The sequence below is a fragment of the Chrysemys picta genome, chromosome 7 (assembly GCF_011386835.1).
Source record: "Chrysemys picta bellii isolate R12L10 chromosome 7, ASM1138683v2, whole genome shotgun sequence".
In the NCBI taxonomy this organism is placed as follows: Eukaryota; Metazoa; Chordata; order Testudines; family Emydidae; genus Chrysemys; species Chrysemys picta.
Window position 1 is genome coordinate 115894499 of NC_088797.1, and position 18648 is coordinate 115913146.

The 18648-nt window shown below is 39.9% G+C and overlaps 1 protein-coding gene across 3 annotated transcripts in view; it reads right to left on the reverse strand.

Annotated features, from left to right (window-relative positions):
• The window catches only part of ATRNL1 (attractin like 1), a 976173-nt gene that overhangs the window by 486074 nt on the left and 471451 nt on the right, over positions 1-18648 (reverse strand). For all 3 annotated transcript variants that reach the window (XM_005293856.5, XM_065552410.1, XM_005293857.5), the window contains exons 22-24: positions 7844-7938; positions 4898-4976; positions 3425-3582 (exon numbers count right to left, since the gene is read on the reverse strand). In XM_005293856.5, the coding sequence (XP_005293913.1) occupies positions 3425-3582; positions 4898-4976; positions 7844-7938 (332 nt within the window). The remainder of the gene's footprint in view (positions 1-3424; positions 3583-4897; positions 4977-7843; positions 7939-18648) is intronic.

The following is an 18648-nucleotide window of genomic DNA, read 5'->3' on the forward strand; positions in this document are numbered from 1 at the left end:
CTATGAGAACTAGGGCCTGTGATCTAGCAACTTCTGTTAGTTGCCTGAAGAAAGCCTCGTCCACCTCATCCCCCCGGTCTGGTGGTCTATAGCAGATTCACATCATGACATCACCCTTGTTGCTCACACTTCTAAACTTAATCCAGAGACTTAGGTTTTTCTGCAGTTTCACACTTTGCAATGCTGAAGTCAGCTGTGACATTAAAAAATAGGAAACTTGTCAAAGCAAAGACTCATAAATACTTCGCACCGAGTATAATTAGGGAGTACTTTCATGGCACGTCAACACTTGGAATGTAGTATTCAAAACAAGATATGGAAATATATAGGGAGATACCAAGGACAAAGCTGGCACAAACAAGTGAATTAAACTTTAAGTGATGTATAAAGAGTTTTGTTACTTGTAAAATCATACCAGAAATACTAGTAGCTGAAATGCATATCTTTGAAGCATACCTTCCATAAAAGGTGAACACACTGCGAGAATTTACTTCCCAGAAGGTGGGTATGTAAGTCTCCTTTTTGTAGTGTATTGCTTTGTTTTTAGACAATACATTTGGCTATGTTTGGTTATTTGGCCTCTTGAACAAACTGAGTGTAGTCAATCAATCAATTGGCTACACCTTGTAGTCAATACTCTAAAGCATATTCCAGTTCCAGAAGCAGAGCAGTCATAATTGGAGTCCCACATAAATATCAGTTTACAGGGTGGCTAGTCCTGCTAACGTGCTCAGCACTATACTGGGGCAATGGCTAGTAGGGAGGATGGTATCTTTGCCCCAGATGAAAGTAGAGGTGATTTAGCCAAGCCCCAGGACACTATAGTTACTCATAATGGTAAAAGTTTTCGCAAACAAGAACGGCAGTGCTATGTGCAGGTAGATACAAGCCATCCGTACAGGAGTGGTGGGTACTGAAGTTGCCAGTGTCGAGAGGCTCGGTGTTGAGGGATCAGTACTGGGTGACACCTGACATTTGACTGAGCTAGTTCAGAAGCACAATGACTAGTGCCTGAGAAGATGCCAGACAGGCCCATTTTAGGCCTTAAGCCCTCTATAAGAGAGGAAGGATGAGGGGATCTCTGCCTTTTCTTGCTAGACCTGGAGAGGGTGACCTAAGTCTCTGCCTCTTGGCAGAATAGTGTTCCTTCCTCCCAAGAGGAATAGGCACCTTGCATTACCAACATTAAGCAGCATCACAACATCACACAATGGGCAGATTTTAAACCCAGGAGACTTTGGCTCTGCCATAAGGGCTGGACATGTTACTGGGAAAGTCACGGTAGAGAAATTAAGAAACTATTGTTTTTTGTTTTTTATAATAAAGGGCATAAAAGACTAATAACTATGACTCACCAACACTAAACATCTCAACAGCTATTTATAGTACAAAGTATTAGTCGCACAGTGAGCAAGAGAGACAGACTCTGACGTCTAGGGCACAAGTGCAGCTTCAACAAACACTGCTGTCCAAAAAAAAAAAAAAAAAAGAGCTTGAGTACATGGGGTACATGCACTCCAAGAGTGGAAAATATATGGACAAGCACTCAAAGAAGAAGAGAGAGTTTGAGGGGCACTTATTCATTCCGAGAGCATCCCGAGCTATGGTGGTTTGCCCAGACTCTTGGTTGTTAATGCATGGGGAAGGGAGAATACTAACAGGCTATCCGTCTGCAGTGGTACTTAAAAATAGGGTCTCACTCACTAGGCAAAACCCCACATTCATTTATAAGCCAAGTGGTGGCCATACTTGATATGACCAGGTCAGCAATTCCAGAAGTTGGTAGTTTTCATTCTCTCTTACATCAGTATGCTGAAGTTTTAGAGCAGAACATGGATGAGACGATCAGGTATTTTCAGGTACTGATTTTGTCTTTTGGCTTCTTCTTCCTCAAGATTGTGGGGTACTGCATCCCCCGTGACAACGTAGATCTTCAGGCAGAGTTCACAGCAAGCTGACATGGTACTAGATGAACATTATAGGATTATGTCTTCTTAATAATGTTTGTCTTAGAAGGGTGATTCAGGTATCCTCAGCTCTTGCATTGTGAGAGAAGAAATGACCGGTTGACTCATACATAGGTTATATTATTTAAGAGTGCCAACCATGAGGGATTTCAGGCAGAAGAGGCAGTCCCATCTTCACACAATAGGTCTGGTGCATAGGAGAGAATGCCTGACTAATTTTAGGCTCACCCAGTGTTAGAGAATATACAAGCTAAATGGTGATGTTTCTGTGTCAGGTTCCTTTATGGTTTGAAGGTAACTGTTTTAGCCCATCGTCCTGAATCTAGGCTCAGTCCAGGTAGTCAGGGTCTACTCATAAGATGATTATTATGGATGGGTGAAACAGCTTTTGCACTGGATAACCCTAACTTGTATACCCAATTATCTCGGCTTGGAAATGGTTATAGGATGCTTGTAGTGATGTGTGCCATGTAGGTGGCTGATTTGTGGCAGTACTGCTAGCAGGAAATTTGGGCCTGTTGTGATGGATTAAGTAAAACACAAGGGACTTGGAAAGCCATATGTGATTTTAACAATTTATTCTAAAAATAATTCTTTAATGAAATTGAGGCTGTAAGCCTTTCATCCAGATACCTTCTGAAATGTCCTCTGTGGGATGGACAGACACTCAGCAATCCAAAATGCAGCTATATTAATGAAAGCTAGAAAGATCCCTGAAATTTCTAGCAAAAAAAAAACACAAAACAGTATAACAACTACGGAAGAATCTCACACCTTAGAGGCCTGAATCGAGAGAGATACTCAGTGCCATCAATTCCCACTCATATCACTGGAAATTCAGGGTATTAAACACCTCACTGGCTTAAGTCCCAAAAGAGAAAATGAATTCTAAATGAATACACCTTTTACCAAATGTTATGTCTCTCTCACCAACAGAAGTTTATCCACTAAAAGATACTACCTCACCCAACTTGTCTCGCTAATATCCTGAGACCAGCACAGCTACAACAACGCTGAATACAAGCTGTCACACTATAGTACAGCACAGACATTAAACCTTTAACCAATTAAAATTCAATTAGTAAGAAAGCTAAAGGTTTACAAAAACCTAATCAGAACATATATTATTGTTATGCACTAATTTTTACCTTGAGGGTACAATTGAGGATTAAAAATCTCATTCATTTTGAACAAACATTTGTAAACAAAATAGCCCTCAATACAAATGTCATAATTAATGGAACATAAATAAACAGGAGTAAGTCATTAGTCATTTGGAGGTACTCCAGTTTGCAGAAAGACTAAATATATACAACAAATCATACTCTGGAGAATATATTATCTACATAATAATCATTTCTGCAATCTCCGTAGCAGTGGAAATATTCATTTAAGTAACAAAACAAAACCTCTCACAATCACCAGGAGAAGTAAATGGCTTAATATTTACAACTAACCTGTATTTTGATTGGCCAGGAAAAATTGCTGACATACACATAGAAAGTGATGTTTGGGTTACTCCGAAAGTTGAATTTTTCACAAGAAAAGCTATCTGTAAATTCCTTGATATTAGTCTTGGAAACAACAGGAATCTCTTCTCCAGATATTGTTCCTGCTAAAAATATAAAGAAATATTAAATTATCATAAAAGGGGCCAAAGTAAGTTTGCTCAGGCCTGCAATTTAACTTTACTTGAGAGTGCTTGACATTGCAACCTTAACATTCTTTTATATTTTTTTCTGTTTATTATATATTATACATTAAACATACAAGTATATGACACACACATATACACACACACATAGAAAATTCACACACACTACCATGCCAATTTCAAAAGATTATGAATGATTCATAAAATTGATGGAAGATGTACTTTGATATGAGTTTTATAGCAAGCTTATCCCGGTTAACTACACAGCTAATACGGTTTCCCCTAGTAATTTACATCCCATTTCAATAAAAATTCATAGGTTACTAAAGTGTGGAAAGTGAATTTGTCTGCATTTTAAAATATTGCTATACTGTTTCAACTGCTCTTAGAAACTTGAATAATAAACCAGATAACCATATATCATTTATTGTAAACCATAAGGCTTCTCACCAATTCTGTTTGATCAGGGCATTGCTGACTTAGTAAAGTAAAAAAGATGATCATGGAAAAAAAATAGAATTTGCTAGCAAAGATATGTTAAAACAAAGCTTTCAAGACCTCCCATAAAATACTGTTAGATGCAACTAAGTGCAAAAATTCTCAAGAATATGTAAGTTCTTAAACCATCTTTAAAGGCCTAGTTTTATTCTTTTTTAAAAAATGTACATTTTAAGTTGTAAGCATTGTGCTTCTCCTTGGATATATTTTCAGAAAGTCAACAGAACCAATTCATGGAAACTTCCTAAATAAAGCTTTTCTTTCTCTTTATTAAAGCAAAAGGCATAATGGGGTTCAAAGTTTGGGAAAAAACCAGATAAGCAGCTCCTTTTATCAGCATTCACAGATGAATTTTATTGTTTGATATCGATATTAAGGTTAATAATTAAATTTTTAGCTTGAACACTGAAACAAAGAAATTAAAATCTCAGTCTCCCCGGTAGTTTAGGAAGTAATTTATCTTAATTAAAATCACAGCATTTCATAACACTGCCATTTTAAAAAATTAAATAGAGTACAAGCTTTTGCTACCAAAGTAATTTTAATTGAATAGAAGAGAAAGTTAACATGTTAATGAAGCTTTGTTCAGATTACAAATTATTATCTGAATTTTAAGTAATATTATTAATACTAGCATAATGATAATAGTAAAAAAATACATTTTATAAAATTTTATTACTGAAATTAGCAACAAAGAGGACAATTATGTTAAAATAGCTTAAACGAACAGTTCTTGAGACATACAGGGCAAAAACAACATGTCAAAATGCTTCCTTACCTGTAGAACCAATAGACCATGTAATATTGAGGTTAAAGTTGTTTGATGCATTAATTGATATATCCAAATTTTTGTTTGACTAGATATAAAAAAAAATAACATTAAAATTAACTAAATATAACAGAAATGTACTGCACTGAATGTACCTCTATTGTACATAATTAAACAAACTTTTTAATTCTCCCCCTTTTTCACATATCTACTGTAGACTGCAAACACTGGGCGCAGTGAAGTCAAGAGCAAAACTCCCATCAGCAGGACATGACCCTGAGATATAACTTTCACCAATGATCTTGTTTTATATTACAATCTAAATCAAGAAACACTATTTTTTTTAAACTAAAAAAAACTCAGCCTATATATGAATAAAAATATTCATAAAAATTACTTGTCTTGCTAATAAAAATTTGCTCAGTAAAGGATATTCTAACATATTTCATCCAGTCTATACTTAAATGATCCCAGTTAGTGGGTTTCCACCACCGTCATAGAATCATAGAATATCAGGGTTGGAAGGGACCTCAGGAGGTCATCTAATCCAATCCCCTGCTCAAAGCAGGACCAATCCCCAACTAAATCATCCCAGCCAGGGCTTTGTCAAGCCTGACCTTAAAAACCTCTAAGGAAGGATATTCCAACACCTCCCTAGGTAACCCATTCCAGTGCTTCAACACCCTCCTAGTGAAAAGGTTTTTCCTAATATCCAACCTAAACCTATCCAACCTAAACCTCCCCCATTGCAACTTGAGACCATTACTCCTTGTTCTGTCATCTGCTATCACTGAGAAAGTCTAGATCCATCCTCTTTGGAACCCCCTTTCAAGTAATTGAAAGCAGCTATCAAATCCCCCCTCATTCTTCTCTTCTGCAGACTAAATAATCCCAGTTCCCTCAGCCTCTCCTCATAAGTCAGATGCTCCAGCCCCCTAATCATTTTTGTTGCCCTCCACTGGACTTTTTCCAATTTTTCCACATCCTTCTTGTAGTGTGGGGCCCAAAACTGAACACAGCACTCCAGATGAGGCCTGACCAATGTCGAATAGAGAGGAATGATCACGTCCCTCAATCTGCTGGCAATGCCCCTACTTACACAGCCCAAAATGCCGTTAGCCTTCTTGGCAACTAGAACACACTGTTGACTCATATCCAGCTTCTCGTCCACTGTAACCCCTACGTCCTTTTCTGCAGAACTGCTTCCTAGCCATTCAGTCCCTAGTCTGTAGCAGTGCATGGGATTTTACCGTCCTAAGTGCAGGACTCTGCACTTGTCCTTGTTGAACCTCATCATATTTCTTTTGGCCCAATCCTCTAATTTGTATAGGTCCCTCTGTATCCTATCCCCACCCTCCAGCGTATCTACCATTCCTCCCAATTTAGTGTCATCTGCAAACTTGCTGAGGGTACAGTCCACACCAATCTCCAGATCATTAATGTCTTTGGTAGACTATATATACTGTAGTAACCTTCACTTTTAGAAAATATTTTCTGACTCACACAGAACTAACTTTGAGATAAGATTGCTCAGATTAATTTCCTGGGAACATAATCACCACCAATCAAGGAAATCACCCTTTAAACATTCACAGAATATCAGGTCCACCATAAACTTCATTTCATTTCCAATATACAACCATCCAAAATGTATACATCCAGTTCTTTTAAATCAGAGTCAAACATACAAGCTTCACTGTGATTACAGGCTCACAGCCTGGCGGGGCCTCAAGCTTCTAGCCAAGATTGATGCCCATAGGGAATTAGAGCTCATTCACTTTGTAATTTTGATTTGACTCAGAAAATTTCTGAACAGTCTCTGCTGCCTTTTCTAAGTTTTATTTATTTATTTAGGGTTATTTTTGTGCCACTTTCCCATCATCATAAAGTGAGACTAAGATTCCTGAGAAGTAGGAAAACAGTAGGAAAATATGTCCTCAGTACTACACAGAAGCTATGTCTACACTGCCCAATAGTTTCGGCTACGGGGAGGGCGGGAGGGAATAGCAGTGCACACCAAAGAGCTGTGCTGTAACTCCCCTGTGTGGACGCTGTGGGAGCAAACTAAAAGGTTCCTAGTGTAGTCCTCTTCAAGCAGGACTACATTAATGCGAAGTAGGAACCTTTTAGTTTACACCCACAGTATTTACATGGGACAATTACAGCTCAGCATGCTCCTGGGTGCACACTTCTATTCACACCCCAGTACTCTGAACTGTAGGGCAGTGTTGATGAGCCCTAAGTGGCAAATGAGATGAGACATCTTAAACATGAGATCTTCTTATCATATAATCTATGTGATGCATCATCATAATTATCCTCTGCTGAAAATTCTCTGTTTTAGGTCATGAGGACACACACATTAAAATATAACTCAATTTTATACATATCTAGGGATGGGTATTTTGTGACAAAAAATTAGCTACTGCAATCTTCCCTACCATAGCTGCCACTCTCCTTCCCCACCTTCTGGAACCCCTGACCTTCTTCATCCTAATTCTGAGAAATGCCCTGACCAGATCAGGCCAGAGGGAGGCACCAGATGCCAACACCACCTCAACCAGCTCCAGAAGCATCCCAACTACCACCTGGGATGTGAGGCTTTGTCACAGCCTCCCCCCTAGCCTCCCCATATACCCTTTGTGTGCTCTTTTCCTTCCCTACCTAAGAAAATTCTGGCTTAGTCAGACAAGACTGTGTATTTTGCAACAACAATGTAAGCCTGTAACCTGGAAGGTAGCTAAAAGCAATATTCTAAACAGCCCAATGCTGGTACACGTTTGCCATGTTTAAAGATGGGTCTTGCATAGAAGTCAAAGAAAGTCCAGTGATGTCAACAAGTTTTGGATTATCCCTAGATACCTGACAGGTGCTTGGCAGAGCTAAAATCACAATCAAATACAATGGAAAAGTTTGAAGAAAATTACATTAGGGTTGATTAATTACATTTCTCACCTGTTCAGGGTTTGCTATAAAGTTTATGGCAGTGAAGTGGCGATCATCTTCTTGTAATAAGCTGAAGGTAAACTGGTAGTCAATCAAAAGGCTGTCTGTGGGCAAAACAGATTGTAAAAAAATTGCCAAGTGGGATTCTGGTGCACATATATTTTAAAAAATATTAAATGTACTATAGTACCTGAACATTTACTATTACTTTTACTTCAAATATATGGAGAATGATAAAAGTCAGAAAGTCATTTGGCATTTCAATGTTTATGTATTTGTCACAATCTGTCGGTGCAGTCAGAAAGTATGAACTTAAGCAAAATAGTCTAAATTGAGAACTAAGAATTAGCATAAAGATTCAAGAGTTATTTTCCACTGAATTATAAATTGTACTATTACCAAGATAGTCGTGCCTCCTGAATTAGTACGTTTTTTCAAAAGGGCCTATAAAATATAGTAGGAACATTGTCAGTTTCCAGATTTTTACACTGAAAAATGGTTTAAATTTTTGTTAAAAATGCACTTAAATGTTTTAGGTTTATTGTAATATTTGCATGGATTTTACAATGTTCCGCAACTGAATTATATAGATGTTACAATTACTAAGCTTCACAGTACCGAAAAATAAAAGAACTGTCTCTACAGTAAAGGTTCACACAGGTATGATGCTGTAGTTATACGGCTAATAATGAAGTGGTACATTGGAATTTTAGCACCAATAGTACAACCATACCAGTATACCCCATTGCAGAACTGCTGCAGTTCTATGGTGAAATCTTGGCTCCACTGAAACAAATGGGAGTTTGGTCATTTATTTCAAAAAAGATTTCCTCTATAATATCCTTCATATCGATGATAAATTTTACCACCAAGTCTCATCCTACTAAAGAAAAGAAAGGGAATGGAGGTTGTTTAGTAGTTCCTTTTTATACCACTTTCAGGCAACAATACCCAACAATGATTTTTGGTGTCCTCTAATCATACCCCTTTCCATGAAATTCTGTTAGCCACTAATGAGCCTCATCTTACATATATAAAACCTATGTTCCTCTGAACAAAACTAGTAACAACTATTAAAGGAAGTAGAAGGCAGGGTCAAGGCAGGAAGAAGTTATATCAGTCTCAGATGATGCTTTTCTGTTGGGTCTGATGGCATCTTCCTGCTATTGACAGAAGTCTTCTGTGCAGTACTATAGGGAATCTAGGTCATGATCTGAAACCTGGCATTTCCTTACAGTACTCTGTGGCTGACCAGATTGAGTAGAAGTGGTGAGTGACAGTGCAGTGGACTCAGCATAGAGGCAGGTGTTTGTCCTGTCTTCATTAAAAAAGGGGAGCTTGAGTAATGAGCAAAGTGCAAAACGACGAGGGAGAAGGAGAGGAAGGAGGGGAGCGGCAAGGAAGGCTTAACTAAATGGTACAATTGCACTTATATAGTTCTACAAACATAATTAAGAAAGTCTTGCTATCCCTCATGATAGGCTCCTTATACAATTACTAAATATTATGATCCCCATTGATTGTACAGGTAGATAAACAAATGTAGGTAGACAAAGGGTAAGATTGTCATCCCTACTCCAGCAACTTTATGCCAAGTAAAAGGGATAGGAGTGATGCAAAAGGGCTCTTAAAACCCTGGGACCAGCCAACAGACAACAATAGGCTGCACTCTCCAGTGTAGGGATGTGCCAGGGACACAGCAGAGGGTGAGAGGGGCGTATCAGGAACAGGGCCACAACACAGCACTGTGGAGAGTCTGGGCAGTGCTATGGACCATAGCTAGAAAGGGGCAGACTGCTATAACCTAGACTGGCCTCCAGGGCTGTTAACATTACACCGGGAACCATGGAGCAGCTCAGAATTTGAAGAATACAAAGATGGCTTAAAGACACTACAGCCCGCCACTTGGCCTTTTGCTGTGATCTCTTAGAGGTGCAGCACTGAATCTCAGCCAAGAAGCTTAAGTGACCTGCACAAGATCACACAGTGAGAGGGTGAGAGTAGACCCCAGGCCACATGTGTTCCAACAACAAGATTTTGGCATCTATTGTGCACATGACTTTAAAAAGTAAAATAAAATAAATAGAAGTTGAAAAGCTACATTTAATCTTTTAAAATTGAAGTTACTTAGCAGTCAGCAAAATAATTTTCCAGAAATACATATTTTTCAATTACTTCAAAATATTTAGCTTTTCATTGTCTGTTATACCATAAAGATGAATATTTTTTCCTTTAGCTATATGTCAACATCATTAATGTTAGCAGCTTCACAGATACTGTGTTACTCTCATTTAATCTGTGTTTGTAAAGTAAATGCCAAGGAAAAAGGATCTTGTTATTCAGGAAAAAATAAAAGCCTCTCCCAATGGCAAAAGATGGTGAACTAGATAACTCCCCAAATCTTTACTATCTACAATAGTTTACAACAAGACTTCCACTTTTTTCTTGGCCTTGCATCTGCAACACAATAACCATAAATTACCAAAGAGAATAAAAATTGGTTTTATATGGCAACATTTTATATTCAAAGCTACGGCTATACTAGAGATCTTACAGCAGTGCAGCAACACCCATATGAGATAGGTAAGAAATTAAGAGATTCTGGACACTGTGGGTACGAGTTCCAGTTATATTATGGGATTCAGATCTGTTGTATGAAGTACTTTAAACAAACAGAAATTACATTAATTTAAATGACATACAATATTTATCGACACTGATTCCTTGAGATGAGAATTAACATGTACTTATATCAAGTAATTTACACTAGCTGAGGATCTGGCTCCATATACTTTTGTTTCTGTTGCAAGTAGGTATTAAAACAACTATGATTTCAGTGCCTTAACCTTTACTTTTCATGAGCCTTTTTTTGTGTTTAGAAGAGACATGATCACAACAACAAATTACTTTAATTAGGGGAAAAACCTGCATTGATCCCAATTAAATGGAAGGTAAGAATCTTCCAGTGTAACTTTCTGCAGCAGGGGAAGAGAGTGAAAATGCTGATAGTAAAGCACTCAAATAGCATATACAATCACCACCACTCTACCACCTGTAGTTCAACACCAACTAAAAGGCACTCTTACACTGCTTTATCTGTCTGGCCTGCATCTCATTCAAACAATGGTTATTTCCAAGTAAACTTTAGGATGAATAAGTTGGCTTCTAGATATCACAGCCCAACTGAACAAACAATGCTGTTACTTGGCTAAATCCTCTCCACATTTATACAAACGGAGCATGAGGTAAAAGGTAAAAACATACCAGCTGCTCATCACATCTATAAGGCTATATAACAAAGAAATAAGTTTCTCAATGCAATATGCAGAATTATAACATTATGTTGTTTTATTAGGTTCCAACAGATAATTTCAAATTTGCTGGAAGTGAATGATTGATATACTTTATGTTCCCCTTTGACAGCTTGATTTCTTTTTTCTCTTTTACTAGGTAAAGATGACTTGTAAGTGTGAATATGACATTATCATTGCTTATGTTTGTGTGTTTAAATTGAGATGTTTAAATGTTATATTGTATTACTTTGTGTTCTTAAAGATAAAACAATATAAAAGTGGAAGAAAAATAATATTTTTATCAGGACCATGAGTTTCAGTTCTGTCTGAGACACACTTTTCCCCATCCAAATTTAATTCCCAGCACGTTTTTCATTCACAAAGTGTTAATTAGCTATAATGATTTTCTAAAAAGACAAGGCTATTAAATGTCTTGCACGTTGCATAGATTTTTCTCTTAACTATCGAACAAATTTTAACAAAGAGTGTCAGACATAAAAATCAATGTTATATTCTTCTATTTGTAACAAAACTTTTGAATTTTTAGATATTTTACATAAAATGGCCTATTAGTATTTTATTTATTGTTACACTTTCAACAGTTTAAAAGCTCTAGAAATCTGATGTAATATAGACAGTCTTCTATCAATTTTATACTGTATCTGTGAAATCTTTATTTTGTATCTGTTATTCATTATTTATTTTTTTCTTTCTTCGTTCTACTGTCATATTTGTTTCTGTTCTCTCACTGCACCTATTTTAAAAATATAATCTCATTGCAGTACATCTGAGTTCCACATTCATTGAAGCAGACTCTAGAACCTCGGTTTCTCAGCCCAGTGAGTCCCCTAACCACCAGGCTATATAGTCAGACTCACTGGCCCTTTCTGGCCCAATAAGTATTTATACAAAGTGGAAAAGCTTCAACTGGGGGGAGGGGAGAGGGAGAAGAGAGAGAGAGACACCCCCCACACAGAATATCCTATCTGCCTGGTGGTTGAGGCACTCAGATACAATGCCAGAGACTCAAATTTAAATTCCCTTATCCACATGAGGCAGAGTGGAGAATTGAACCTGGTTACCTCACATCCCAGGTGAATGCTCTTATCAGTAGGACTATAAAATATTATAAGGGAGGAACTGGCAGCATCACCACCCCCTTCATTTTTTGAACGTTGCCTAAGTCTCTCTGTGAATCTAGCTCTCCCCTTCCAAGTTTTTTTGGCTAAAACTATTCAGCAAATTTGTGTCAAATTCGTGAATAGTATTGGTTGCCCCAAAATAAAATATTTTTCACCTAGCTCTAGTAATCAGTCACTTACACCGTTGCAAAGCAAGGAAAAATGATACTAAGTCAGAATAGCTGCATTTTAAATCCACTTTCCAGTGATATGCATGATTGCATAAGGTGCAGGGGGCATTGGAGAATCAGGACCTTCATCTGCACCATATTAAGCAACATCACGTCAGTAATTTCTATGATCAAATACAGCTGGGGCTTATTGTTGTGATAGCCTTTTCACAATTTTGTTTTGAATCCTAAAAAAACCTTGACTACTTCCTCAATTAAGAAAAACAAAAGAATCATTAGAAACAATTCAACATGCCAGTAATGAACTCATGTGCAAGTACAACAATAATTAGGCAAAACAAAGTAGCCATTTAATTAAGTAGAAAAATAAATTTTAAAGCAATGCTTTAACTTCTGCATTGCTATTTATTTTTAAAGCGCTATTTTCCCTCTTTGATGAGTGCACATGACTCTTGATAAGGTTAATGAAGTTTTGTGCATGCATGATTAGACCTATTCTTCTAGTCCAGTCTTTGTGAAATATTTCTTAACTTCATTCTTTTGGTGCTAATTATCATAATATCTGATGCTTCACAAACATTAATGAATTCACTGTCATGAAACAAGGGGATGATATCCCCATTTTACAGGTGGGGAACTGAGACACAGAGAGATTAAGGACAAAATTATCTAATTTTGGGTGCCCAATCTGAGATACATAGAACCTAATTTTTCCAGACTACATAGCATTGCATAGCATTTTATATGTTCCAGGCACAACTCCCATTGATTTCAGTTGCAGCTGAGAGTGCTCAGCACTTCTGCAAATCAGACTCTAGGGTCTCAGGTCAAGCAGCCAGAAAATAAGGAACACACAATTAGGCACCATCTCTGAAAAGTTTGGTTTAAGTACCTTGACTAGAATCACATAGGAACTTTGTGGCAAAGAGAGGGATAGAATATGATTCTCCAGGGCATCATTCAACTGCCTTAACTATGAAATCTTCCTGTCTTGCCCTACAATCCCCTGCCTCATTCACTACACACCTTCCTCAGCATCCAATGCGGCCCCTCCTGCTTTGGCCAACATCCCCCACAAGTACTGTGACTTCTCTGATGTTTCTGACAAAGGGAAGGTAGATATCCTGCCCCCACATCAAACTTACGATTGCCCAATCTATCTCTAGCCTGAAGCCAAGATCCCATTTGGTTAGCTATAGGCCCTCTCCAAACCTGAACTTTGGTCTCTCTCCACGTGTACTTGCAGGGGAAACTTCAGAAGGGTTTCATCTGCCCATCCACATCTCCAGCAGGTGCTCCCATCTTTTTCATTAAGAAGAAAGATGGCTCCTTGTGGCCATACATGCACTGATTACTGAGCCTGAACAAGGTGACCATACGAAACCGTTCCCCCTTATCAGTGAGCTCTTAGACCAGCTCCACGTGGCCTGTATTTTCACAAAGTTAGATCTGCATAAGGCTAATAACCTGGGGCGCATGCAGGAGGGAGATGAGTGAAAGACCACCTTTCGTACTACGAATTTCTAGTCATGCCCTTCAGAGTATGCAACACTTTATGAACAATATATTCGGAGATACGCTAGACCACTTTGTCATCATCTACCTTGATGACATTCTGATTTTCTTCAAAGACCTGGCTCTTCACAACCAGCATGTGCGTAGCATTCTTGAAAAGCTATGCCAGAATCATTTATATGCCAAACAGGAGTAATGCAGTTGAATTCATTGGATATATCATCTCCATTCAGGGGCTGGAAATGGACCTTCAGATTGGGTGGCACTGAAGAATGTCCACAGAATAGATTATTTATTCCAGGATTCTCTGCTTTGGCCAGCCCTCTTACAGCCTTGATATGAAAGGGACCGAATGTTCATAGTCCCCAGAAGCACAGGCTGCCTTTGATAATCTGAAACAGAAGTTCATCACAGCCCCCATCCTGATCCACCCAGACCCCGCCAGACAGTTCACAGTAGAGGCAGATGCTTCAAACTTCATACTGAGGCAGTCCTTTCCGCAACAGAGGTGCATATAGCCGTCTACTAAAAGTTCCTGGAAACCAGGTGTTGGGTCTTGGAATGACCGAAGTGGTCTGCTAGGGGGGCATCATGGCAGAGTTGTAGGACTCGAAGCGAGTGGCCCCTTGAAATGTGAAGCCTGTAGAGGTCTGGTCCTGGTCATGGTCCAAGGCTCGAAAGGTTTGGATAGCAAGGGATCGCTAGGCAACTGCATGTGGATGGAGGATAACAGTTCAGAGGCTATGGTGCCTCTGTTGCGTCCTACATAGAGCCCTATGACCATTGTGCCTGGACCAAGACCCCTCTGTTAAAGACCACTGGGTCTCCTCCAGCCCTCACCTACTCCACCTCAGCATTGGGCCATCGTTTCCATGGATTTTTTGTGGAATTACTGCCTTCCCAAGGCCTTGACCACTTAACTAAGTTGGTGCATTTTATTCCATGTCAAGCACTTCCCTTTGCTCAGGAGACAGCCCACCTGTTTGTGAGCAACATCTTCTGTCTCCACAATTTGCACACGGGAGTGGTGTCTGACTAAGGATCCCAGTTTATTTCCCACTTCTGGTGAGAATTTCTATGCCGCCTGAGTATCGAGACCTTGACCTCAACAGCCTATCACCCCAGCACCAATGGGCAGACGGGGTGGGTCATTCAGATCCTCGAGCAATACCTATATTTCTTTCTGAATTATCATCAAGATGATTGGATGTCCCTGATCCCTCATGCCGAGTTCACATACAGCAATGCCATACATGCCCCCACCAAGCAGACTCCCTTCTTTGCTAACTATGGTTTCTATCTTTGTGCTCATCCAGAGATCTCTGCTGAATCCTCAATGCCTGCTGTTACCAAACTCAGAACCTGCATCCGGCAGGCACAACAAGAAGTCCAGAGGCAGTCAGAAGTCACCAAGGCTACCTATAAATAGTACGCCAACTGGTCCCACCTGCCAACACCTGGTCTTGGAGTAGGGGATAAGATTTGGTTGTCCACCCAGAACCAGTGATCATCTCACCCCACTGCAAAGCTGGACCACAAGTACCTGGGGCCCTTCCAGATCATGAAACAGATTAACCCAGTTACCTTCAAGTTGCAGTTACCAGACTCTCTCAAGATTCACCCATCTTCCATGCCTCACTTTTAAAACCATTGTTCCCCAGGGTACAACCTGAAACTGGGGTACCACTGTGCCCCCTTAGCTCTCCAGCCTGGGTTGTCTCTCACAATGCTTTGCTAGTGACAAGCAGTAAACCCCTCCAAGCACTGTTATCACAGCACAACAGCATGTGGAGCCTCACACCCAGCTAAATTGCATGAATGCTCCCTGAGCCACGCAAGAATCACAGAGAAAAAGGCACCAGCAAATCTCCCAAGTCCCCAGCCTTAAATCCCAGAACTATACCACCCTGCCCTGGTAAGAAACCTGACCAGTGTAAGTTTATTAAACCATTCTGCCTCTTCCTCGATGTAAGAGGACACACACTAGCCTTTGCAATCTGAGCTGAGATTTCCCCAGCACTTCAAGCAAAACACACTGTTTTAGGTAAAACATAAAACACATTTATTAACTACAGAAAGATTTTAAGTAGTAGGCCCAAAAGGTCAGAGACAGTTACCAAAAAATAAAATAAAAGGCAAGCGTGTAGTCTAAATCTTAAACCTTATTACGTTGGGCAATATTTGGATCAAGCAGTTTTTCTCACCCCACTGGATGTTGTAGGTAGGTTATAGTTCTTAATACACAGGCTTCCCCTTTAAGCCTGGGACCAGTGTCCTCATCTTAAGTCTTTGTCTTCTTGTTGCTACCAGCATAGGAGGGGGAGAAGAAAGGTGAAAGCACGATGTCCCCTATTTTATATCCTCAGTCCATGTGCCTGGAAAGCATTAGCTCAGATATGTTCTGGTGGGCTTTGCTGAGTCACAGAATTGAGAAATTCCCCCATTGTGTGATGCTTGTGCATCCCCTTAAAGTATTGTAAATCCCTTGTTTACGACTCCCCTGCTGATTAATAGTTGCTTAACACTCTCCTGGGAATGGATCACCACCTAAAAGTATAGACTATCAAACTTGCAGCATATTCCAGTAACACCCATACAGCAAAATCTCATAACTTCATACACACTAATTATATACATATTTGGATAGAACAATGGGTTTCAGCAGATCATGATCTTTCATATGATATCTTACATCGCATGCTTTATATGAAATATATCATAATTATATGATGGGTTGATATGGGGGTTCCAGGTAGCATCTATCAAGAACCCTTTCCTACTCCATACTGCTCCTCCTCCTCCACCTATAACCATTCAGGGCCAAGAAGAATAAGTGGTTCAGCAGATTCTAGACTCTCATCGGGTATGGGGAAACTACAATATCAAATTGACTGGGACAAGTATGGCCAGACGAGTGTTCATGGAAACCCACAGACCACATCCAGGCCCTGGACCTCCTGCAAGTCTTTAATGCTTACCCTGAGAAACCAGGTCCCAAGACCCCTAGACAATGCCTTTGAAGGGGTGGGGGGATACTGTGAAGAATCATGGCCTGCAGCATAGCTAGTGTCCAGGCAGCCTCATCAGTACAGCTGGTCTGCAGCAGGCTGCATGAGTAGCCATGCAACCTGAATGGCTGCAGATGCCAACAGGCTGGCTCTTAAGCCAGCAGCAGCTCACTGGCTTCTCAAGACTCATATCCAGCACTGTGCCTGCTCCTGCATTAACGTGTTCTTGCTGCTCCTGCCTTGCACCCAGCCTTGACTCGGTCCTGCCTCTGCTTTGAACCACTCCTTGCCTGCTACCCTGCTCACTCCAGTTCCTGACCTCCGGTTTGGCTCCCGATTACAGCTCGACTCTTGGCTTGGGGCTCTTGATGACTGACTCTGGCCACTAGGCCTGTTGCCGACTCTAGTCACTAGGCTAGACCTCCCTTATCCAAGTTGGCCGACAGTTAGTAAGATTACAGTTTGATGTCCCCACAACAATTATGCGGGCGAAACCACACAACTATTATGCTCTTGAATGAACTCACACAGAAAAATGATAAAAGACAAAAACACCGTCACTCGTAGGCGAACAATTTTTACAAAATGATCGCTCCATATCTGACCTCACAGACACTGTCCTCCAAGGAAACCTGCATAACACCTTCAAAAGACAACCTTGGGAGTTGAAATTCATAACTTTGCTAGACATTACAAACCATGGACTGAATAGAGACATTGGTTTAATGTCTCTTTACAACAATCTGTAAGCCACTAGAACCTCCTTTGTCCCATGACCAGAGAAATGTTACTTGCCTACTTCTATGCTCAACAATCTATTCCAACCCATATTTAGCTGCAACACTGATTACCTTTCCCAGACCTGAAGAAGAACTCTGTGTAGCTCAGAAGCTTGTCTCTTTCACCAACAGAAGTTGGTTCAATAAAAGATATTATCTCAGCTACTTTGTGTCTCTCATATCCTGGGACCAATGCAGCTACAGAAAAACTACAAACCGCCTTACTAATGTTATTTTAACATAGGATTGTCTGTGTGTAATTTCCTATGTTTTTAAAAAAGCAAACTTGAAACAAAAAACAGAAATTCATTCACATGACATCATATTGACATTCATATGGGTCATCACTGGTAGGCTGGAATCTTTAGATCCACCACAAAAGAGCTCAGCTGTTTGAGCTAACAGAGTAATTAATAGCTGTAGTAGTCACCCCTCTATGTGGACCAGCACTAGAAGGGGATGTGACATTCTGCCAGTGGGTTTCACAGATATTTGCTGACAGCAGAAGAATGGTGAAACTAAGAAATCTTGGGTTGTATTCCAGGCTCTGGAAAGGAGTGTGCTGTAGTGAGCACAGACTCTTTTGCCTATTCCCCTCAATCATGATCCCTTCTGCCTTGCTGCCTCCTCCTCCTGTTCGTCCTGTTTCTTCCCCACCTCGGCTCTTCATCAGAGTCCCAGTCTTGTCCAGCTAGTCTTACTCTCATGCTTCCAGACTATCTGTACCAGTCTTCTTGTCCAGCCATTCTCAGTTTCCCTCATTCTGCCTCTTCATCTCACATGTCTTCCCACTCCATCCTGGCCTCTAGTACTGCCCACCCATGACCATATTCCTGCTCCCTGCTGGCTCCCAGACCCAATCTCCCTCTCTCAGCTCCTCATCCCTGACTCCTTGTCTCAGTCTCTC